The 26,184-nt window shown below is 40.2% G+C and overlaps 1 protein-coding gene across 1 annotated transcript in view; it reads left to right on the forward strand.

The window, feature by feature from the left end:
* LOC117375549 (netrin-1-like) overlaps positions 1-26,184 on the forward strand; it is a 64,670-nt gene that overhangs the window by 35,809 nt on the left and 2,677 nt on the right. Inside the window, exons 2-5 of the mRNA XM_033971871.2 lie at positions 2,848-3,036; positions 10,365-10,514; positions 13,021-13,077; positions 21,943-22,017. Of these exons, the coding sequence (XP_033827762.1) occupies positions 2,848-3,036; positions 10,365-10,514; positions 13,021-13,077; positions 21,943-22,017 (471 nt within the window). The remainder of the gene's footprint in view (positions 1-2,847; positions 3,037-10,364; positions 10,515-13,020; positions 13,078-21,942; positions 22,018-26,184) is intronic.

A 26,184-nucleotide genomic window follows, 5' to 3' on the forward strand; every position in this document is an offset into this window, starting at 1 on the left:
GGGTAACGGAAGAGCGTTTTCCTACTGACATCACCGAAGGTCAAAGGTTAAACACACTAGCAGGTGCTGGGACAAGCTGGGTCTCCATATGTTATAATGCATAGTTTTATAGATTTGGGAAACTTAACTATAACTCTAGCACAGTGGAGGAATCAAATTGAAATCATAGTTTGAATGACCCTGGGTGTAATTACCTTTTGTCCCATAACGTTGTCTGCAGAGAGAAAAAATATGCCTGGCTACATGGGGTCATGCAATGTGTAAAATTTGTTAAGCCTTTAGTTTAAATTAGTTTAGCTGTTCATTCAGAGTTGTACTGTACCTGATTTTGCCTGTCTTAAAACATAAAAAAAAATAATAATAATAAATGACACCCTACTTATTCAGTGATGAGTACAAAAGCACTTTTTACAACTTTTAGATGCCAGAGCGGAGCTTGACTAGGACTAGGACAGGACTATTTTAGATGTAAAACTGGACTAAACCACGGCCAACCACAGCCAAAGTACTTGTATCTTGTATTAAAACCATAAAGGTGCATTAAGTCACTTTTCTTGTGTGGGGGGTCAGCCTCTTGCTTGTCTCGGAAGCGTTATTACTCCCGCGTTATGATTTTAAACTTATCTGTCTTGCATTTATTCACTTACAAGAGTTTCTATTGCTCAGAGATACCTTAAATCTGACCTGTTATTTGCGACAATATTCACCTCACCCCAGACATTGCCGGGTGCCGCCATCGTCCTTCAGGTTATATTACTTAAATCATCCTGCCAATTTTCATAGAATCATATAAGCCGCATAAAGGCTCATGAGAGGTGACTTGAGCAACATCAGTCCCAAGACAAGCAGAGATTTTACTTTCTCTTTTGCTCATTTTAGTACTATAAACAATGAAGCCAAAAAAAAAAAAAAAGAATAATCCTTTCAGTTCAGTTACACTAATTTACTGCTCCAAATGTTGTGCTAGAGGCCAATAAATGTAAATGTGACATAAACATTTAAGTTAGTAATAAAGATATTTAAACTAACAAAACATAAGTAGCAGAAAACTATTGTTACCACTGATTTCAGTCGTCATCATTCATAAATGATTTGATTACATGTAAATTCCTTTTGATGGATTAACTGTTGAAGTGTGTTTAAGTGTGGTATTCTTAGGATAAAAATTCCAAACCAACACTATTGTATAAAAGATATATTCAGGGTGTGTTGATATAAAATAATATGTTAAAAAGTTAGTGAAACATGCCTCTTGGTGGAGCTCTAATTGCATTGATTCTTATGGGAGAATGCCTCAACATGGCAGCCATCACGTTGACATGTGCCCCGTAGCCTTAGAAAACTGTTGTGGCTTCCATGATTTCTATGGTCCATCATTTAGAGGCAAAAGTGGGAAGTGCGGAATAAGGTCAATAACATAATATAACATTTTCCTTCACTATAAATGTTACATAGTGCAACTTTAAATAGGACTAAACCAGGTCTAAACCAAAATGAGGGTTAGTGCTTTGTCCTCAGAATAAGCTAGCAGCATCCCAGGTTGTTGTTGTTATTATTGTACCATTTTTCAAACAATAGGAGTACATTCTGCAGCTACTTATTTCCCTGTTTAAAAGATGCACTGTACCAAATCTTGATTAAAAACAGTACTACTAGTCAAAAGCAATTGCAATTTTATTTAGTATTTTATTTTATTTATTTATTTATTTTTACAAATAAACTCCATCCTGGCATTGAACATATTTAAAAATGAAGTACACACTTTTTCTTTTCTTGGCTTTTTACACTATTACCAAACAATGTGGTTGGAGGATATAAAATGTAACAGAACGTGATCAAATTACAAAATTGTCATATTTTTGAAAAGTGGTGAAAAGGAGTTGTGGTTTTGGGCCTTGGAGGACTGCGACCAATGCAACTTGAGGGAAACCGTCAGCATTTTGAAACAATAGCATGTATTGCTCCATTCGAGTGAAATTAGATCTAGCTCTATGGAGGCATGGCTGTGGTCACTGTAGCATTGTGTCACACCAACTTAGCCATGGTTACGCTACAGGAATGAATTGGTTATGGCAGTGTAAGTTTGAGTTACGTGTCCTGCTAAATGTCCTTACTTTGTGTTGAGTAACCAAAATTGCAATAATAAAAATTTTCATAGAGGTTTTAAACAACTAATGTATGTATATTATTATTATCCACAGATAGTGAAATCAACATAATTTATTTAATGGTAACTATGACTATACAGATATCTGTGTAATCGTTCAGTCCAGCAAAAGAAAATATATAATATGTCAACTGGACAAAAAGTTGTAGGAGTGAAGTTGTTTCAGTTCTGGTCAGATTACTGGTGGACACTGCCTTATATCTGTCTGAAGGGAGGAGCTAACTACACTGAAACTCAAAACACCTATTGTTTTCTGTTTGTGGCTCGGTCTATTGTGCTACCCTAAGTGTGCACTGTGCCTTAGTCCTACTTAACGTAGTCATTCAGGCCCCTAATGAGTGATTTCACACCTATTACCATTCTGGCTAGCCCTATTGTTTTTTTTTTTTGTTTTTTTGGTTTTTTTCCTTGGGTCTGAGGATGGAGTTTTACTGTAGATAGGAGATAAACGATGTCTGACGCCCCATTCCTGTTCAAGGAAGGTTTGTCTTTCCTAACAAAAATTTCTTCTTGAACTCCCCTCTCAAACCATTTCAGAACTTCAGAAGAAAAAGTTGCCATTAAACTTATTGACATATGTTCAATTGCACAGTGAAAATTAGTTTGACACCCCTGATTTACAATATCCTGCACTGTACCTGTCTTAATCAATAACTCATTCCTTGTGTGTTTTCTTGCAGCCTGTCACTGTAACCTCCATGCCCGCCGCTGCCGCTTTAACATGGAGCTGTACAAACTGTCCGGCCGCCGCAGTGGAGGAGTCTGCCTCAACTGTCGCCATAACACGGCCGGGCGCCACTGCCACTACTGCAAAGAGGGATACTACAGAGACATGACCAAATCCATCTCCCACAGACGAGCATGCAAAGGTACGTAACACGCTAGCTAACGTTTGGAGATATAACTAAGTCCATCCCCCATAGATGAACGTGCAAAGTTACATAACACGCTCGCTACCAGGCAAATAATAATATAGACACACAACCATAGACTGTATATAGAAGTGGACTGAGGAAGCACGACGTCACCCATAGTGCTCAGCTTCAGCCAATGAAGCCAATCGAGGGTAGCAGTTACAGTAGCTAATTTGGAGTCAAGATTCATATTTAGAAATCTGAGCATGCGTATCATAACAACGGAAGAGGCAATCAGGTACAAGTATGTTGAAGGTAGCATGCTTCCTGCTGGTTTAGGAGGGGGCAGGGGCTTTGCAATGCTGTCAGTCAAACCTGTTGCAACACTACCGGGAGCGACCCTGGGCAAAGAAGATACCTTATTGGTCTGTTATTAATGTTTATATCTTTATTTATACAAAAAATAGCGAAATTAAAAAAGGCCATGCAGCCGTACTGCACCCGTGCTCACTTCCTACTTAGCTATTGTCCATTTATTTAATACAGTTTATGGAAATGACCAAATACATCTCCCATAGACAACGATACGAAGGTAGGCAACACACAAATGTTTAAACAAGTCTGAAGAAGAACTGTAATAAGACAAAACCATGTCTAAAATCTAATCTAAACTAGGGTTAAGTAAAGTCTAAACCAATGCATAACACATACTCAATCAGATCTTAACACCCGCTCTAAACCAGATCCAAAACAGATTAGTATTACTGCGCTAAATATCATTATACTATGGTCAAAACATGTTACCTCATCATTACTTTGAGCAGACAGTCTTTGCAGATGTGGTATTAGGACTCGTACCAGCGTCAAACCTCAAATGGCCGTGTTCCACCCAAACACTCATTAGCACGGGAGTAAATATCTTTATGTATAATTTTGAAGATGTTTTTTTTCCCTCTAGATTAACCTCAATTTGAATGACCATAATTACAAAATCGGAAAGGCTGCAATTATTTAGGTAATATAAATAAAACATTCCACAAACAACAAAATATTGTCGCCATAGAGACATATTCTTTCTTTAGTTGCCAACAGTTTAGACCTCTTCAAACATCTTCTGAAATGCAATACAAAAAGTAGCTAAGGTGTTTCAGTGAGTCAGATAGAGGGATGTAGGACACAGGTGCTGTTCAAGGATGGAGGCCACTTACGGAGGAACAGAGGTTTAGCTTAGTAGATACTGATGTAAAAAATGTGAATGGTAGTAGAGCTGAAAGAATCAAAACATTAAAAGTTTTCATTTTTCTACACAAGAGTGCCTTGGATTGTTTCAGCTTCACTACCACATTCGACTTTTTTTTTTTTTACGTCGGTCTGTGCTAAGCTAAATCTCTCCTCCTCCATGTTCCAAAATGCACTGGATTCTTGTATTAGTTTATCAATTTGCGTTTCAGGCTTCACTCAAATGTTAACTCTCCTCGATGTTTTACTAAACTAATAATTAATTAATCTAATCCCAATAGAAAAACAGCAATAACATATTTAAAATTGTCCAACCCTGTTTTGTAACTTACTCACATTAAAATGACATCTTTGCAGGTGCACTATATAGTCTTTCTGATTACAATCTGCCTCTATAGAGATGTAATCACTTGACCTGAAATGTTTCACCATATAGCACTGAACTTATCAATATCTACCCTATTTATCTATAGAAGATTTTGTTCATCAAGGGTATTTTTGAGCGAGGTCTCCTCTCTACAGATCTGACCTGTAACTTGGCCTTGACCAGCTTGTCCCAATGAAGATAGGTCATTTTAAAGTCATACTGTGGGATATTATTGGCAATAACATCCGGGTGGACATAATAAGATGGCAGACCATAGTGGACATAGAGTATCTTAAAGTATTGACTTACACTGAAATAAGTTTGTCAATGAGCATTATTATTCCACTCTCTAAAATCAGAATCCAGCGCAGTGACCAGGTGACACAGTGGTCCATGTGGAGCTGGGGCTGAGACACACTGAGGCTGTCACTGTCACAGACGAACAGCAACATGTATAAAGTGTTAAACCAAATAGATAATTCTCTACAAAACTCCTCATAAATGTTATTGTATCACAAATCATTAAATATATATATGTTCCTTGCATTTATGCTGGAATTAGATTTTTGTTGCATTACTAGAGTAATAATATTCTAAAACTAAAACAGATTTTTTCTGATTACAAGTGCTCCTGACTGGACGTAGGATTTGTTCTTCCAGAAGAACATTTTCAGTTAAGAAAAGATTGTGTGAATGTTTGTGAAAAGTCCTTAAGTACAAATGTGTTTGTAAGAACACTTCATGAATGAGGCCCATTGTTTTTCACAAGTATTCTCCCTGCGTTTCATTGTCCGTCCTTATTCAGTGTGCATTTGAGATTGAATTTCAAATGTAAAGCTCCTGAACAAACCCAGGCTGAATAATGTAGTGTTAAGTGTGGTGTGGGCTGCTCTTAAAGCCTTGTTGAAGCTGTTAGCACGAGGATGTTCTATGCTAAATCGGACAAATTAGCTTTGTTCTGCATGAACGCTTTGCCAAACAATTACCATAAAGCCACAGTTGAAAACTGAAAACTTCAAATGGTCAGCGGGTTCCTTTTATATTCAGTTTTTCAATTTTATTCATTAAATGCTTAGTATGCTTTTTGAAATTCTGATGTCGATCATGAAGTATGTAACACAAATGTAAACAGATTTGTTGAGGATGTCTAGTTTAGTACACATTATGATGTGCTATAGTGACAAATTAAATTGATATGCCAAAGAAAAAACAGGATTACTCAAACATGTTACTCAAACATGTGTGAATCAAACAAAACACAACCCCAGGTATGTTTTTGAAGAAGTAATATGGCTAAAAGCTCACAGGAGACAATTTTGCGTAATATAGGACCACCTGTGAATATCAAAAGCAAAATCATCAACCTGTCCATTTTCTAATTTAAAGAACAGACACTCATCAAAAACACCTGGAGATGTATTTCGTTTCATTAAACCTTGCTTCATTAACCCATTAATCCAAAGTTATCTCCTCTGAGTACTCAAAAACTCTGAAAAACAATACTCTGAACTACTACACAGTTTGCAAATCATGCCCACAACAGACTCATGGCTCTATTGGCATAAGATTTCTTTTAGTTTGCCATTGTCCATTCCTGTGCCCCGTTCATGTTTAAAAAGGAATTAAAGTCACGTGAATGCATAATATGTGCTCTTTGAAGGGGACATTTTTATTTCAACAGTACTCTAATGGGTTTCCTCATTATGAGCTCATTCAAAGTTGTCCATTGATTGATTCATGCATGTTTGAGTAATCCTATATTGCCTTGCTTGTGTGAATTGTCTTGAGTGCTCTGGAATACCCCCTATCCCTGCCCATATCCTGATATATATATTTAAAAAAAAACGAGTACCAGAAAAATTATTTCTGATTTTAAACCAATTAAGTATATTCATCACAATACTCAAGTCTTAAAGCAAAGTCGACTTTTTTAGAGCTTTTAACCATGTTATAGTTGTTTCCCCTAAACATTTATCCACCCGAAGTTATTTTTTAACTGATTTGTGCATTTTTGAACAATCTTTAATTGCTTATTTTTATTGTTGCCCCATATCAGTTTTATATTTCTCTTTTACTATGGATCAGACCTGGATGACTGAGGGATTACACAGCTTTCTCCAATTTTATTTTCTTAATTGGTGATACAAGTAGAATTGGGAAGAGTCATGTAGTCATTTTGGTACAAATGAAAAAAAAAAACAACAACAAAAAAACCGCTCACTAATGTGATCTACAGTTATTCATTGGAGGTGCCAAGTGTTTGTTGTGATGACGTTTATGGCGACATCAGCTGACATTGTGCACTGCAGTTTTCTAACGAAGAAATCAGCAGATTTGTTTCTTTCAAGTTGCTTTAGACGTATATTGCGAGTTAAAACTTGAAAATGAACATAACATAATGATCCACAGGCGTCATAAGTTATAGTTATATAGCTGACACAAACACAAAATGTCTTCTTTAGCCTGTTGGGGTTTATGCAGCAAACTTTATGATTCTGTTAACTATTTTTTCATAAATGAATCATGTCAGGGTTCTTGCACTTATCCATATTAGTGAACATTTTGAGTGACCGGTGGAAGAATGAACCTAAATGTGGCTTGGCTAAGTTGACTATTTCCTGTCTGAAAACAGCACATTGCAAAGTTTGGCCTGTTTAATAATTATGCTCATTTAAAAGTGGTCATTTCATTTCAGTTTAAGAGCAAGCTTAACAGGTGCTCTTGTCTTAAAAAGGAGACACATGCAGGAAATTAAAAGGCAATTACTAGTTTATAGACTGGATAAACTTTGGCGCTAAGACTCTGGCGGTAGAGACGTCAGTGACTGTGTTTATTTGATTACCAAACATCTCATCTGATTACTGAAGTTATCAGATTATTGCAATTTGATCTAAAACAGTGAGAAATCTAAGTGAGAAATCTAATTCTAGTTTCTAATTTCACACCTGTGCAGGTTTTGAAAAGAACAATTATGCAGAAAAAGGTCAAACTAATGTGGCAATGACAAAAATGAACGAGAAAATGTTAAAGATTAAAACAGTTATCTTAAAGTGGGACCAAACACCGAAAACTCCATCCACAGCCACAACTAAGAAGAGGGTGAAGCGGGAGGAGGAGGGGCGGAGTCTGGGCGTAGAAGGAACAGTTTGATTGGTCTAACGGGTATCGCCACTCCAAACTCCGCCCCTGCAATCAGGTGTTTGTAATCAGAAACCTCTGGCTTTAATCAGGGCAGTCGCAGTCATGTGTGATGTCACGTAGTGCTTGAAACTGCAGACGCCACTAACTTAGATTTAGACCAGAAAGCGGCAAATTTACATAGTTTGCGCTAAAGTTGGCCAAAAAAAATGATAATAAAACACCATATACCCAGTTTAGTGGCAAAATTGTGGACTTAGTGTTTAGTTTCACTTTCAGATGTTACAAATACAAAATAGTTTCTCTAAAAATCCACTGATTAACTGACATGTCACCAAGGTTTTTATAAATATATTTTGTGGTTGCACTGAGTTCTTTTCTGGCCATGTAGAGGTACACAATGATGGAATAGAGGTATAAAATGGAGGTGAGGAGGAGGAGATGAAGAGGCTGAGAAGGCTGATGGCTCTGCTGCTGCGGTGGATATGAGGTGGTGGAGGGTCAAGGCACATAATATACAGTGGACTAAACGTGTTGTAAATTGACGTGCAATTTATTCATCTCCTTCTGAATAAACCAAAAACTTGACAAAAAATACAGTCCATACAGTTAAAGATATACTATGTAACCTTTTTGGTGAAAGGACTGGCCCCTGCTTGTCTCCTTGGAGATGGCATTTAACCTTGGAGACAAACAGGTGACAGCACTAGGGCAAGTTACATTTCTGATCTGTGGAGAAGCGGATTTTTAACAATGAAAAAAATCACCTGTGATCGAATTCTTGCAAGGCGGACAAGTTTAATGCCATTCTGCAGAACATTCCAGGCAAAACTATAACATTTCCATGGAGACAAGCAGATGGCAGGTCTCACACTAGAAAAGTTACGTACGTGCACCTATAAAGTTCCTCTCCACTGGCTCTTGTGAACCCGTCAGATCTGTCCTGGGGGCTGGTTTGTCATTATAAGTGCTTCTCATCTATCAGGCTGGGATGTAGCCAACAGGTCGCTAACATACTCTAACTAACCTGCTAGCATACATCAAGGGCATCAAGGGCAGTAGAAGGCTTGAGGGACGTGACTTTGTTTGCATTTCATGAGCGTCTGTTTATGCTAGCACCGAGATGGAAATATCACATAGCTCTTTTCTGGGGCCACCGGAGAATTAGGTTGTGGACCCTGTGCCAATCAGAACATAACATTCGAACATTGAATAAGACAAATTATGTAACGTCAATCGTGCTTTTTCTCCTACCATCCATACATGTACTTATTATCTTTCTTTACGATACACGTAGGATTCACCAGTGTTGCATAGCCATTTTGGGATAAAGAGCAAAAAAATCTACTGCTTGTTGTTAGCGGGAGCAACCTCAGGGAAACGATGCACCTGATTGGTCTGTTATTAATGTTCATATCTTGATTTAGAGACAAAATAGCAAAATAAAAATACCAGGCTGTCCATTCTCACTTTCTATTTGGATTGCGGCGGCTACTGGATTAGCTTTGTCCATTTATCTATACAGTCTATGCTTACAACACAGCTGAAGAATGATGTTTTCTCCCCTCACCTTTAGCACACCTGAGGCAGTCCCACCTGTGCAGAGGAGAAAGCCTCTCCTCCCTGCATGTGCCCCTGTTGTTTGGGTTGTCTGTCAGGGAGAGGATCCACCACACCCCCACAGCTTCATGGATCACTTCACTGACAATGGGAGAGGAGAGCGCTGAAAGGACTGCACCAACAACCTCACTGTTTGAACATGAATCCTGAACACTCACACAAACTGAGGAGGGATTTTTCCAAGCAGATTTTCCTTGTTGGAATTCCATACATTTTCAACAATTTGCAGTCTTGTCTTGGTTTAGACCTCGTTTAGTCCGGTTTTAGACCTGGCATGTTCCTAATAAGGCTCAGTTCTGCTTTAGTCTTGGTTTATACAAAGTCATCCTGGTGTAGTCCTGTTTGCTTTAACTTTATTCCAATCCAAATATTTTCTGTTTTTGGTTGAAATGTGTGTGTAACATAAATGTCCTCTGATATTTGGTGTTATTTTGGGGGTTACACATTCAGAAATGCCCTGCTGGCCCTAACGTTAAAACTGACCAATCAGATTGTCCCTTTGCAGTTTATTGACAGTCAGCCACAAGCACTGGTGCATTGGCTTAGTCTGGCCCAGGCCTGTGTGCCCAGCACATGTGTCATGTGTCATGTCATGACTGGAGAGGCCACCAGTTGGTGCCAGATTGTTTGTTTGACTAGCACTAGCTTAGTCTGTTTCACTTTTGGCGGGGTTTGAAAGAGAAAGATGGAATATGTTTTCATTTGGAGCGGCTGTGAGTGAGATGCTAGTGTTTTCATAGAGTCTGTGTGCAGTAACGTACATCATAGCCTAATGAGAAAAAAAGTTGTTGACGGTGATGTGCGTGCTTGTTCTGACTTGGCGTGTGCACTCGTGTGGTCGTATAAGTCAGCTGATGCATGATGTGATGGCTATTATGTGTATTTAAGCAGTAATGTGAACAGAAATATGGAGACCTGTGTAGGTGTGTAGTCCCACTTTAAACCTATAACATAACTTGTATTTTGTTTGTCTCCACAGCTTGTGACTGCCACCCGGTGGGCGCAGCGGGTAAGACGTGTAACCAGACCACAGGCCAGTGCCCGTGTAAGGACGGGGTCACGGGCATCACCTGCAACCGCTGTGCTAAAGGCTACCAGCAGAGCCGCTCGCCCATCGCCCCCTGCATCAGTAAGAACACACACATACTAAAACTAGAAGCAAAACTAGATACTCAATCATTGTGCAGGTATCAAAACTAAAAAAGTCACATTCACTGGACAGGATTCTGAATAGCTTTAGAATGATCTTGAGCTGTATCAGAACAATTATAAGACCACATAGACGAGGATACGTCCATGGACCACTACCTGGACCACTGAGGGATTACACAGATATAAGGACACATGGGAATATTACAGAAAGTAGTACGATTTAATTTTTCTATTGTCTAAAGAAAGAATGTTTATTATCATAGTTGCATCGGAAACAGTAATACACACACACAGACTCCTCTATATAAATGCACACATTATATACCTCAGGCTTCCTGTTGAATTGGCTACATGAACAAAAGTAGTACTTTTAAAGAAAAATAGGACAATTGACTAGCAGATATTATATATTTTGAATTGTTTATGAAAGTCCTCAAAATGTTGCATACAAGATAAAGCTGAAACCCATGAATATAACATGTTCAAAGCTCATTCTAACCTATATCAAACTCAGCATCTTTCAATAGGCAGCCCTCTGTAAACACTATTTATTCAATTACATGTGTTTTATTGCTCAAAAATACCTTAAAAAACATGCATTCTTACTGTGAAGAGGGTTATCTCTCCACAGATGTAACTTGTACCATTATACATTATGTTATATTGGTGGTTTTCAGGTTTTAGAATGTGATGATACTCCAGGATGGGGCCAAGAGCCAGATTTCCCAATTGATTATATTGTGCTTTACCATGAACTATCCAAGATCATTTATTTTAGTGACAGACACTAGACAAAAAACTTAATTTGAACAATAAAAAACAAAACTCATTTTCGCTGCCCCCAACTGTGTTAAACATTGGCCTATAGAATGTTATGATGTCATCTGAAACCCAGCAATTTCAGTCATCGCAGAGTTTTTTTTTACATTACTTCTATTATAACAAGAAAGTGCCAAGCCATAAGTGAAGTCTATGAAAATAAACACGTAGAAATTGCTATGTAGAAGCGAGCTTGCCAATATCCCTTAACCTCAACTTTACCACTTTGTGCAAGCTTTATGTTAGTCACTGAAAGTGTGTTTTCATAACATATTCGACCCTCCACGTGGACACCATTTTCTCTGACAGACATAAATTCAGCGCTCCCTTTAATCTGCTGTCCTCTCACACCTCTGTCCCATTCTAAGGAGACGTACGAGTGCAAGAAGTGTAAACAAACCGCCGCCTTTCCCGACATGGCGTCCGAACACAGTCATGTCACTATAAATCTGCGCTAGCTCAAAGCCGCCCGCCATGTTTACTCGTCCTATCAGCGACTACCAGCATTCTGTAAGAGACATCAGAGTCATGTACAAACAGCTGACCTGGAACGATAAAGTTTAATTAGACCTGGGACAATACACCCATACCATGTTTAAATCTTACTGTGCAATAATGTAATGAAATCAAACCGTTGCCAATGGTGATGAGATCTCCCGTCCCTTTACTCTCTGTGCTAAGCCACTTTCCCTTCAGAGCGCTATCACAACACAATCTACACGCATCTCACTAATGAAACTACTTCACATCGCATCAAGTTGCTGTGTACAGATTTGTATCATGTTTTTATATCGGCCTTTTTACGGAGAATTATCGAATACGGCCTGGGAGAGATCACTAGATTACTCAAACATGTATGGATGACATCTAAAACGTCTTCAGGCATGTGTTTGATAAGGAAACAATGCATTTTCACACCTTTATGTTTTATAAAAGTGCATTTATCACAGCGTTTTATGTCAAATTGGTCGCTCTCGATGAAAACTGATATTGTTATTCAGCTGTTGATAGCAAAAAATCGGATGAACATAGAACACATCAAATTTTTACCGTCTTAAAAACGTAAAACGGTTTGTAGTGGTCAAGGGTTATTCCTCACTTACCTTATACAATCCAAGCATCCTAATTATTCACTGCGATGAGTTTATAAGCTCTTTTCACAGCTTTCAGAAGCCAGAGCGGAGTTTGCTGTCACGCTAAATTTAACAGCAACTAGCATGGTAACCACACACTTCTCGATATTATTAAAAAGCTTGATCATTTTAACCTCAAAAGCTGCTTATAAAATATATCTGTACTGGCGCAAGACAGATTATTCTCAAATACACTGATTAAAATTGAATACAGGCCTTTTAAAGTAGAAACTTGGAGAGTTCCTTTGGTGCACACATTTACATTTTACTGTAGCAGCATTTTTTTTTTTTTTTTTTTCCCTGTGGGATAGCAAAGGAAAAAAGGAGAGGTTGCTTGTACGAAAAGGGATGGACATGAAAGACGCAGTGAACGTGAGATTTTTTAGTAAACTTCTTGACAGAGCATATTTGCAGTTCTACAGTGCGAAGTTTAAAGTCAGAAACAGAGCATTTTATTAGAAAACCACCTTAATTATTTAATTTAAAATACTTGGATTAATTATTATTCTGTTTGTTTGTTGTTTTTTACAGAGATCCCAATTGCATCACCAACAGCTAGCAGTTACAACAGCTACGAGGACCCTTCAGGTAACACTTTCATACTGCTATTAGAACAACAAAACTAACAAAACAAGAAACATGTCATTTGATTGTATATGTTTGAGCCTTATTAGTTGGTTAGTACTAAGTTAAGTATTGCCAAAAATACTTTTATCGCATAATAACATGTGAAATTATTAATATAGGCTTCAAATAGCAGTTAAACAAAAATCTAGTCTTCTGTTAAATGTTAAAGCTTTAGAAAAATAAGAATTAGCTCATATAGTCGCAGTCTTAACACAATTTAATTTATAGATATGTTAAAAGTGCTGTACCTGATTTTTACTGTCTTAAAAACCTGAAAAACAGAACAAGTTCATTTTAAATAGTTTGCAGAGGTCCAAAGTTATTCCTCACTGACTTTATGCAGTCTGACTATCCTAATTATTCACCATGATGAGTTTATAAGTGCTTTTCACAACAAATCACAGTAATGCTAACAACTACAAGCTTATTAACAGTGCACTTCCTGTTTCTTGGACTATAAAACAGTTCATAATTAAATAGAGACAGCACGCAGCGATCTTATTTTTACCTTAGATACACTATATCTCACACACTTTGCTCAAATACATGGACAACAACACTTGCTGCAGACATTTTAAATTATTAGAACTTTGGGGCCCATAAAACCAGTAGTACCAGTCCTGATGTGGTCGACAGATATTTAGTTTAGCCCCCTCCTTGCCCCATCTCCATGGCCCAGTACTCTTACCCTCCTGTAGGCTGTGTACTCCCTGTTGGGATGACTGCAGTCTGGAACTCCAGGCTATAATCAGATTACACGCTTCATTTGCACCAGTGTGAGTCTGAATCCAGGGCTGCTGCAGGGGCCGGGCCGCTCAGCTGGGGCCCTTTGTCCCACTATGTAAGGGACATGAGCCGCCATGTTGGCCCCTGGCATGGGACCAAATGGACTGTTAGTGCCACAAGTCTGAAAATGTTGACTCAAACTGAAGATACTTTAAAGTCTTACTCCTTTTAGAACAGCATTGTGTATTTATCAATCTGAAGAAATGTCAAAGTTAATTAAGACATTTTAAAGGCGACAGAAATCTGTTTTCACCAACCCCCTATAGCCCCGCCCACTACTGTGTACTTACTTGCAATTATTTTTTAAATCAGACTCCAGGTCATATATATGTGGTTAGAAACTGCCACATAGCCATTTTATAACAATTAAAAACAAGTAAATGAAAATCTGCCTCCCCTATGAAGAGATGGGATTTGTTGGTTCCACAGTTTTTAACAGGAAGACAATAGACCTGCTTCTATTGTTAATCCTTTTTAGATCGATTTTGCAGTGTACAATGAACAAAATGATAAACATGCAGGCATAGATTTTTAGATTATACTGAAAAAAGTAGGAAAAAATATCAATTTATTATGTGCAAGTGGACATTTAAGTCTTCAGGGTCGTAAGTGAGACAAAATCAATCTCAGTATTCCAATATAGTAGCAAAAAGACTAAAATGACAAAAAAATGAGTCACATAATTTGGTATTATTAGCATTAATAAAAAGAAATAGTGGGCAAAATAGACAAAAAAGTTCACAGGGAAGAGCTGAGAGTTAAATATGTTCCAATCCAGAAGTCAAAAAAGTCCAATCCCAAAGTTGTACTATGGTTATATATATAGCCTTAGTGCATGTTTGCTTTCAAATATATAAAACTTAATGCTATATTAGGGCTGCATGGACCATATCATATCACTGGTGACATATTTTGAACTACAACGATGGAGAAGATTTGTTTTAATGATATAATTATACATGCACTGCAGCTGATTTTGCTCCAGATGCAAAGGGGGGTAGAAAGAGACTCTCGCTAAAGCCTAGAGTAAAAACTAATATTCAAAGAGATAAGACTTGAGGAGTGGAAACACATTTTACACTTGTAACTTAAGTAGCCCAAAACAAGTACAACTATAAAAGCCACTTTAAAGCAGCCGTGGCTCTATTCTCATTCTCATTCTCTATTCTCGCTATTGCACATTTTCTCTTTTACATGGTGATAAAAATTGTAGACCATATCGCTCTACCCCATCTATTACATCTTGGATCCTATTTGATAGATTTGATGATTATCCGCCAGCCTTTAGCGCATTAGCCACTACACCCCCAGCTTTCATTAGGCCCATGTCTCGCTGTGAGGACAAACGCCCCTTTTGTGTGGCCCCCGGGGGACAGGCTCATTGTGGGGGCCCCTCGGGACCAGCACCCCGCTCTAATCTAGAGGGAGGGCTCTGACAGCAAGGGCCATATCCAACCTCAGGCCTGTGCCAAGGAGGAAATGAGAGTCTGAGTGAAGTCATGGGGCTATTCTCATCAGCACACAGCACACTTGCCCACCGGGAGAGTCATACACAACTTCTAAAGATTTTTTTTTTTTTTATTTAATACAATTTTAAAAAATATGTGCAACCAGAAATATGTTTTTGAATTATTTTTATTACCTTGTTAGAGTATATGTACGAAGAAAGCTTTTTTTTTAAATGTTTTTTTTTGTGCTTTTTTGTGCTTTTTTTTTTTTTTATGATGATGAGAAAGTGGTCTTAGTCATGTTTTTTAATAACTTTAAAGAGAGCACTTTTATTTGGCCCTAACACCTCCTGCTAAAATGGCCCAAATGATCATATGCAGCAATTTTTTCTGCAAATTAAAGTAATTCTACCACTATAAATTATGTAACACTGCAGGGTGATAAACCTTAAAAATAATGTTCTGAGTTTTATTAAAGTACGGTGGCTCAGGCAAATCTGATGATCGCCCGTCTGTGGCCCCTACAACTCAAATATAGAACCCTGGGAAAACAGTCCTGACACCCTGTCCTAATGACATCATCATAAAGAAGGCGCTCTGAAGAGGGTGACAGCCTAAATATGCCAGAGTGCACAGTAAATGGCTCGAAGTAAGATTATACATCATATATACATTCTCAGTTCAATCATTTTAAATTACATATTGCTTTTGTGAACTGTGTATGAGAATAAATATGTGAAGAAACTATTAACTATTTTATATTGTCAAAGTTTAACCAAAATCAACCTGAATATAAATAATTAACTCAACCCCCCAAGTTTGGGCTTATACAACTAATGCCAACTAATAAAGCTCAGACCATTCTCGCCTTCACTTCACTTCTAATGAAATAGACCCAAATATCCCATTAAAAAGGTCTCCTCCACTTCCCAGAATCTGAGAGTGAAAAGTCAAAGCCCGCTAATGTAAACACGCCAATATCCAGTCAATTCACTTACTTTTTAGTATGTGGGTTTAGTGCCAAAAACCTACATACTAACACCACTTTGCATCTTTCCTTTTTTCTCTCTTTTTGGCGTTTTTTTGTCCCTCCCATCATCGCCCGGGCAACCTCATTCACTCGCAGTATAATGGTAAAGAAAAGGGGAGGACGGGACACAGAGAGGCGAGAGGTAATCAAGTCTGAGATCCAGTCTCTCTCAACTGGGGCCTATGTTCCCACCCCCATGACAAAAAATGACAAACTGCTCAAAGAATAGAATGAAATTAAAGAAGATGTGTTATGCAAATTTGACTTTAGCCGTGTTATAACATTGCTCCTTCATCAAAAACATGTCTGGAATTGTATTTTGTTTTATTCGATCTTGTTTGATGAATCTTGTGAAGTAAATCTGCTCCCCTTGCGCCGTCACCAAACACTTGATTTGAATTTTCCCAGGATTGTTGCGTCACAGATTTTGTCATTCCATAAATCCTTCTCAGACTTGTTCTAAGCATTTCTGCCATCAAATTGTGCTCATTTAAACTGCATGGTTGTATTTAGATTTATATTTAATTTCAATTTAGCTCCTTCTTCACCACAATAGTCCGATACAGCGACTGCATCATTGCAGATGCTGCACTGATCCCCCTGTCAATCTCACGCTTAATCTCTCTCAACTGGGGCTCTCTCACTCATGAACAAAAACCTGAGCTGAACTTGAATACTTGAACTTAAAATCCTGTGGTCCCCAAACTTGATCCTGGAAGAGACCCCACCGGGGAGGTGTGGTCTATTCTGTTCTGAGGAGTGTGATTCCCCTGTAGTTAGAATACACCCTTCAGTCCTGGTCTGCCAGTCCAGAGGTTCTGCCCCAGGCCATCCCACAACATCCAGAGTTAAGATGTCTAGGGCGGATCCCATCCATCCCCAAACCCTCGCCACCGAGGAGCTTCCTAGCCAACTCAGTGACTTCAGCCAAGGAGATGGACAAGTCCACCTCTGAGCCCCCAGCCTCTACTTCCTCCTTGGAACAGGTGGGATTGAGGAGCTACTTAAAGTATTTCTTTCAGCATCTGACAACGTCTCCTTTCGAGGTCAGCAGCTTTCTAGCCACACTGTAAACAATGTTGTTAGGGCACTGCTTCCCCAGCCTGAGTCGTTGGACAGTTTGCCAGAATTTTTTTTGAGGCTGACCAATAGTCCTCCTCCATGTTGTCCCTGAACAAGTCCAAGTTTTTGCCTCTGCAACCGCAAGAGCTGCGGCACGCTTGGCCCGCTGGTACCCATCAGCAGCCTCAAGAGTCCCACAAGTCCTTCAGCTTGACGGCATCCTTTACTTCTGGCATCCACCACTGGGTTTGGGGATGACTCGGACTCAGGCATATAGTTCGTTGGCAGTCGAAGGTCAGATGACCCAACATCGATCATCAACCTCTGGCCTAGGGTGTCCTGGTGCCATGTGCACTTTGTGGTTGAACATGGTGTTCGTTATGGACAGCAATAACAGAAAACTGCTCAGGTTCAGATCAGGGAGGCCATTGTCCAATCACCCCTCTCCAGGTGTCACTGTTGTTGTCCAGGTGGGCGTTGAAGTTCCAAAGTTGAACAACAGAGCCCCAGTCAGTGCACTGTCCAGTACCACTCCCACGGTCTCCAAAAATATCAGGTACTCTGCACTGCTGTTTGACTCGTAGGCCGACACAACAGTAAGAGACCTGTCCCTGACTCAAAGGTGCAGAGACACAACCCTCTCATTCACTAACACGCTAGCTACTATGGATTTGCTTATTGCCCGAGAGCTCAGCTGCCTCTCCCCACGGCAACACCGGAGAAGTGAAATGTCCAACCCCTCTCAAGGAGCTGGGCTCCAGAGCCCAAGCTGTGCATGGAGGCTGATTATATCTAGTCATAGTGTAAAAAAAAATAAAAATTAAAGTGGTCAAAAATACAAAATAGACTAACTAGTCATTTAAGCTCATTCTTATTTCTTGTACAATTATCTACCAATGAAAAAATTACTGTTTCTTTCATTCAAGCAACATAGATTTAGTTTCTTTTTTTTTTGTGCAAAGAGTTGTTTTTTCTACAGGATGAATATTTAATTTTAATTTTATTATATTTTTTTGTAGTTTTGTATCATGTTTTTGTACATTTATGGAGATTTGTCATGCAGGAGCATTGGTGACAGCCTTGTGGGCTGAGCATTGGACAAATCTTACAGCTAACCTTAAGGGGGTTGGAATAGGGCCCAGGAGATATCGCTAAAATGCTCAAACTTGCATGGATGAAATCTAAAACCTCTTCAGGCATGTTTCTAATGAAGGAACAAAGATATAACATGGTGAAAACTCCCCAAAAAAAATCAATTTTTCATAATACCCCCTCTAAGTACAAAAAGGTTTGTTCTGTAGATCATTTTACATGTCACATGAAATTTACTCAAATCAAGATAAGATTTTCATTTCAGGTCATTTTAACTTGGCAAGACTGTACTTTTTGCAGTGTAGTAAAAGTAGGGGGTAACACTGCGATGATCTGGTTCCCATTTGTGTCAGTCACACGCAGAACAAATGCTTTCCATTCGGTCCCTGCTCCGGTGAGGCTGTGCGATGGAGGGGGCTGGCAGAGGGAGAGGGCTAGCATAGCCTGGTGTTAAGCGCTTTAGCACGTACACATGCACTTAGCGCCACACACTCACTACATTAATCATATAGGCTCTGGAGTCAATAGACTGAATTTTCTCATGAGTAAAGGGCCATTGTAAAAACACTTTTGGAAGGCGATATGTTTTATTCTAGCTTTTTAAGGCAAGATATTCCAAACTATTCTACAAGCTAAGGATGTTTTACCTATTTACTGTATCAACTTTAATCTGTGACAGTGAAAGTTATGGGCATGACTGTTCACCATTCAAAAGACAGGATTTTTGTTCGTTTTGTTTGTTTTTTAATTGTTAATTGCTATGGCAGCTGTCCTAATTTATCATCATTCTTTAAGCCTTGGACTCTACAACTAAAGATGTTTGGTTTAGTTGTTTGCTGTATTAACTTTCATCCTTATATTGTTATGGGAAAAAGGAAGTTTATGTTCAAGGCAACATTTTCAGGACTTTTTGTCATTCAAAATGGGATATTTGTTAATTGCTATGGCAACAGTTCAAATTTTTATCCCTCTAAAAAACTTGTATAGCCAATTTTTTTTACACTTATTTATATTATTATGGGACGTTTCTGTTATTGTCATGATGTCAGTTTCCCTGTCCTCCCGTGCTCTCTCCCCCTCCCCTACCTGTGTGTCTGGAGCTGGGTGGAGTGCCTGACTCCTCCCGTGCACACCTGGGGTGCATCAGCCTAATCACCACCACCTGCTGCTGAGTACAAGAAGGCTTGGCAGTCTACACTCGGTGCCAGACCGTCCGCGTGTAAAACGTGAATGTTTCTTGCTAAGCTTTGTTATATGGTACTTTCCGGCAAATGCTCATTTGGATTTATGCACCCTCCAGATTCCTGCCTCTACTCGCCCAGCTCCTGCCGCCACGTTCCAGTCCCGGTATCGCTTCCAGCTCGTCTTGTCTCCTGCTCGTCTCGTCTCCTGCTCGTCTCGTCTCCTGCTCGTCTCGTCTCCTGCTCGTCTCGTCTCCTGTCCGGTCCTGGTCTCTGGTTTGTCACCCGCTCCCCGCTCTGGTCTTCGTCTGATCCGCCTGCCCTGGTACCGCACCTGCTTCTATCCCCGTCCTGGTCCTGTCCTGCCCGCCTCTACCTGCACCGCACCCGCCTGACCCGTCTCCCGCTCCCCGGTTCCTGTACCTGCTCTTGTGACCTGTTTAAAGACTGCATTTTCACCGCTGTAAATAAACACTGTTAAAACTGCTCTGGTCTGCATCCTTTGGTCCTATCCGCACCGTTACGACAGTTATAGGCTGCATTTTGAGAACTTTTCACCATTTAAAAGACAGGGTTTTTGTATTTTAAATTGTTAATTGCTATGGCAACGGTTCTAATTTTTATCAATCCGAAATTCTTGGAAAGCCAATGTACTTTGGTGTTTTTCATTTATCAGGTACAAATATGGTTGGTCAATTAGGCAAAAGAATACTTAATAGTTGTGTATTGTAATCATACCTAAAATAATATGCTAAATTGACAGTAGAAATTGGATATATATATATATATATATATATATATATAATGTTTTCTGATCAGTAGTATACCTGGAAGTTGACTGATAAGAGGATAGGGTTGGGAAATATCCACTGCATGTATCTAAGGATCTCCACAGCAGCAGCAGAATCATCAGCCTCTTCATTATCTCATCTGTATGCTATTTTTTTCCCTGACAAATGTCTTTTATTCACTTCCCTTGCGTCTGTACCTGGCGCCTGGCTGAGGTCTAAACACCAACATTTATCATCTATCCACCATCATTTTTTAGTTTCTGTCCTGTCCAAAAGTAAACATATTCATTCCAAAATATCTCATTGTCATGCATTGCTGTATTACATCAGACGTCTTAAGTCAAGTCTCTTGCGTCAGCTGATATCACACAAAATGCTTTTAGTGTCTTCTCAGCCTCAGACATCACCATGTAACCCGTAATTATGCCCGAAAAGGTCACAGCTAATGCCCTCCTCTGTATCCTCCTAATGTGCTGTGGTTGTCCTCCCTCCGTGCCCTCCTTGTGCGAGGGGGCGGCTGACCTTTGACCCTGGAGCCTGCTCAGTGCATGCCAGCACACTGACGAGCGGCTGCACAGGACATAGACAAGACAGTTCAGTCTGTGTCATCATCATGTCATGGGTGTAACAAACATCCGCTGGTACATAGGTCACTGTGTATCACGAGCTCATTTGCATAATACTGTATCAGGTAATGTGAGTCTTTTACAGCACTATTTCAGATGCTCAAAGTCATTTTACAATTTCATGCATTATTCATTCACTCCCCATTAGGAGGGTGGTGACAAGCTTCTATTGTAGTCACAGCTGCTCTGGGGCAGACTGACAGACGTGAGGCTGCCAATCTTTTTAACCACCACCAACACTCACACATACACAACTTTCACACCAGCAGTCTCCCATCCAAGTTCTAACCCGGCCCAGCCCTGCTTACCTTCTGAGACATGGGTTTGACATGGTTTGGCTACACGTTCCCAAATTTCACGCATAACCATATTGTTTACCTAACTAAAGCCAGATTTATGTAACTATGATGTCAATACAATGTTTGTTGACTGGCGTTTCAAGAACACAGTCAGCTGAATTACACTTGCAGACTTTACATGCTCTGAAATGTTTAGTTGTTATCCTTGTATTAGTTTAGCAGTTCACATTTGCACAGTTTTTTATCAAAAAAATCTTTCAGCCTTAAACAGTAAAATTATGTATATGTGTGCACAGCACTAGCCACAGAGCTGGCGGTGAGCACTGAGTCTGTTTTGACAAACCACTGGAGACCTGCTTTCATCAGTTAGCCTCAGCGCCCTGAATGTATTTGACAGTTGAGCTGAGAACTTGTTGACATGTTAGACAAATCTGGAAGCTGCCTCCTTCTCCTAACCCTGTATGTGTTCTGTTCTGTATGTGTGTGACCCTTTCCTCCTGTGTGTCTGCAGACTGTGACTCCCACTGTAAGGCGTCCAAAGGCAAGATGAAGATCACTATGAAGAAGTACTGCAAGAAGGACTACGGTAAGTGGGCCAAAAGTTCACATGTCCCTGTTAATAATAATGCATTAGTCTTACATAGCAGTTTTCCAGATGCTCTTCACAATTTCATGCAATTTGTCAGTGGTGGTAAGCTACTACTGTAGACTGACGTAAGCAAGGCTGCCAATCTGTGCCATCCACCACCACCAATGCACTCGTGCACATACCATTTTCATACTGGCATTGTGAATGTAGTGTCTTGCCTAAGGGCACAGTTTTTTCCCACTGGCACTTAGTTTCTGAGATCTGATGAGATCAAGCTTTGACAAACCGGTGTGGCCATAAGGAGCAGCTGGCAGTAGAGCCGCTTCTCCTCTAAAACAAGAGGAGCCATTTAAGATGGCTCGCTCATGTGTTCATGGACACCTCTCAGGGGCAGGATCAACTGGGAGGAGACTTGGGACGTGCTGGAGCGACTAGTGTCTCCGTGGCCTTAGAACTCCTTAAAATCCTCCTCAAACCTGACCAAATTTGTTCTTTGTAGGCTGTGGTCACACTGTGTCCTGGGTTTGTTTAATCCTGATATAGACTTAGTTTGGCACTGTTTTCCTGGTCAATGAAGGAAAAATCACAACTGTACTCATTCCACAACACAACAACTAATTTTGTTCCTAATATTGTGTGATATGAAACTGTATACTTCAATGTATTCCTTTGACTTTGATTTCAGGAAAGTAACTGAATACCACCAATTAAAAAGTAGCACTACCAGAATACAGTTACTCAAAATGAGTATTTCATATGTGTATTTTAGGTACATGTATTTACTGGTCACTTCCCAACACTGTATGTTCAAGTGTAAGTATTCTTAAATTCCATGTAGTGCCAGTTTGATCGCATGCTGAAGAAATTGTATTATTTATAATACCACGAGAGGATAAATTACTGAGACAAGTTTAGCAGAAAATCCTCCAGCTAAGGTGGTCCTGACCAGAAGCCCTTCCTCTCCCTGGCTGCATATGTCTTCATCGCTCATACCCGTGCAACAGTGTGCCGGTGGAGCGTCACTAAAGCCCTGACAGTCAAGCACTGTGTGAAATCTGCTCGAGGGCAGCTGACCCACAGCTGACCACATCACCACAACATCAGGAGACAGAAGCAAAATCATGTCCAAACTTCTAAGTGCAATGCTGCCCCTAATACAAACAACCGCACAAAAGTCTGCAAAAGTTCAGTGTAACTTTTCTGGTAACTTTTAGTGCTAAAAACATTTTTACTAAGTGGGGTCACTTCTCTACAGATCTGACCTGTAATTTGGCTTGCAGGGGCCATCTGCTTATCTCCATGGAGATAGATAAGGTTAATGCCTGAATGTGGAACATTCCAGGTAACACAAGAACATCTCCATGGAGACAAGCAGGTAGTGGACACTTCACCATAAAAGTTACTTAGTACGTTGCATAATTTCTTCTTGAAGAAATTATAATTTTAGTAGTTCAATTATTTTTATTATTTAGTTTGGCAGTAGAAAAAAAAACTTTGGGTCATTTATAAATCTATAGAAAAGAAAAAAAAAAGTGGGCAGCACTTTTTTAAAATGTCTATAGATTTATAAAGATAAAGAGCATTATGTTAGCATACATGTTCGGCTGTTACCTTTAACCCTTCATTTTAGCACTCTCTTCAAATTCACTGCTAGTAAAACTCCAAATTGCTGTAATTACCTCCTTTTCACAGAGCTAATATTATTTTAAACTTGGAGAGGGTTTGACACGTTTAGCTGCCCTGGACAGCACCTCCGCTCTCCTCCACTGCCTCCATCCCTCTGCAACTCCTCTGCTGCACTCTGATTCATTTCTCAGGCCTGTCCCGGCTCCTTTGTGGACCTTTAGTGCCTGTGTGCTGTGGGGGCTCCGGAGCGGCCCCCGGGGGTCACGGGAAGGGGCCCTCTGTTTAAACACAGTTGCCTGCACCGAGCATTCCACAGGCCACAAACAGGTGCTAAACTAGACAGACGGTGACGGATTGCCACCACCAGAGAAAGAAATATGTTTTGTTGATTCGATTTTTGTTTTTCATCACCGCCGTCACCACGGAGACAGCCCACACAAAGGGATTATGCTCAGGCCTGACACCCTCCTCTGCACACACGGCCACCAGCAGGACAATGAATCAAAGGGCTGCGTGTTTACCCAGGCAGGGAGGGCTCCTCTGGGGTAACAGGTCCCGGATCACTCTCAGGGCCGATAACCCGACAGGACGGGGCCTCACAGCGCTAATTAAGCACACTAATTTCATTAGACTCGCCTGAGGGTGGCAGAGGGGGGTCGAGCCCCGCGCACGGCCCACAGACGAGCTGCACAGTGGGGAGGCTGGCTCTGAGCGAGGCCTGGAGCTGAGGGCTTAGGCTGGTTCACAAGTCCAGACCAACATTAACAGACTGGGTTAAAGGGCGTACTCAGTTTGAGTAAATATCTCTGTCTAGCTTGTACTGTATTATTCACAACGATAAGTTTATAAGTACTTTCAGAGCCGAGAGCAGAGGTTACTGTGACTGTAACATTGGCAAGTTAACAATTAGTATGCTAACAGTGCACTTCCTGATTATCAGACAGGAATAAAACGCTTTATAATTAGATGCAGAGAGAGCATGGCAGCCTTTTTTGACCTCAAGAGCTGCTTATACAGTACGGTACTGGGATGAGACACATTTTGCTCAAGTACATGGGAAAAAATTTAGTACAGGGCCTTTAACCGTACACTGTAGACATAATGACCTAACACATGAATTCATTGTAATGGAATTCTTTCAGTCCTGTGTAAATCAGAGTCAGACAAGATTTATTGCCAATTAAGTTGGAATTTACTTATATGGTGCAACATAAGAACATTAAACTATGAAACTATGAAACCTGGAGTGCTTATCATACACATTATCTACTTCTGTATGGTATGTCAAACACATTCATAAAACAAGGCAAGTGTTTTGGCCAAGGCACAAAAGCCAGTAGCAGCGATCAAACCATCAACTTTTGGATAATACTGTACATAGACGGGTGTGTGTTGACTAACTGAGCTACTGCCACTTTTAATATTTTTTTCTTTCCCAAGTAGCAAAAGAAAGTTGAATTCTGTCTGGGCAAAGGTTTTGGAGTAAAGTCGAGCTGACAGTGTACAGTTTTGTTTTGTTATGGAACTTAGGGATTACACAGCCATCATTTTACCCCAGTGTTACATTCTGCTCCTATTGATCAAACAGTTTGCGAGTCCATGCCCATAACTAAGACATAACATCCCACCCTGCCTCTCCCTTTAGCTCGTCTCTTTAGCTCAGCCCAGAAGCCAAAGGTGTGTGTGTGTTTAGCTACACGGTCTGAGGAGAGCGTACTCGAGCCAGTGAAGAGACGCTGGCAAACCCGCAGCCATCTAGAGCTTATTGGCCCCTCTCTCGGCCCGGGGCTCTCAGGCCGGTTCTCACGCTGCTGTTGGAACGCGCTCTGGGAAGGCGAGCGGACATCTCATGAGGTCGGAACACATCGCCATCCTTCGGGAAGTTGTTGGGAAGACAAATACTGCCCCCCCAAACACCCCCTCAACCATCCCCCCCGCCCGGGTCTCTCCTTTTATATGCGGTGTTGAAGGAGAGGGCGCTTTGAATGGCAGGGCTGTGAGAGCTCGGGCCACTCAAAACAACAGACTTTTCTTGGCGGGCTGGGTGTCGTTTGCTCAGTGCGGTTAGAGGCGCACACTCCGACAGCTCGGTGTGGGGTTCAGCGAGCTCAAGATGGCCGCCTGACTGATGACCGGGAAACTGATCATGTAAAGACACAGCCCCGAGACAAGTTTGTTGAATAATAAAAGTTTAATTGTGTGCAGGTAATTTAATCTGGCCATTTCAGCTCAAGATGTGTCAAGTGGGATATTTCTTACTCCCCATCTTCAAAACAGATGCCCGAGCTACAATAATATGAGGTGTACCATATTTTCAAATGTTATAGACATGATCAGATCTTTTTTCAGGTCAATAATAAAGATCTGACATTAAGGTACTGCATGTGGCCTGAACTCTTAACTGGAAGGAATCAAGTGCCTTAACCTGCAGATAGAGGACAAAAACAAGTTTTTCTCATTCTCAGTATATGGACAGGCCTCATGTGAAAGCTCAGAACCTCCAGAATTCACTCACTGAGCTACTCTCAATGAGTACGA

The sequence above is a fragment of the Periophthalmus magnuspinnatus genome, chromosome 8, assembly GCF_009829125.3.
Source record: "Periophthalmus magnuspinnatus isolate fPerMag1 chromosome 8, fPerMag1.2.pri, whole genome shotgun sequence".
NCBI lineage: Eukaryota > Metazoa > Chordata > Actinopteri > Gobiiformes > Gobiidae > Periophthalmus > Periophthalmus magnuspinnatus.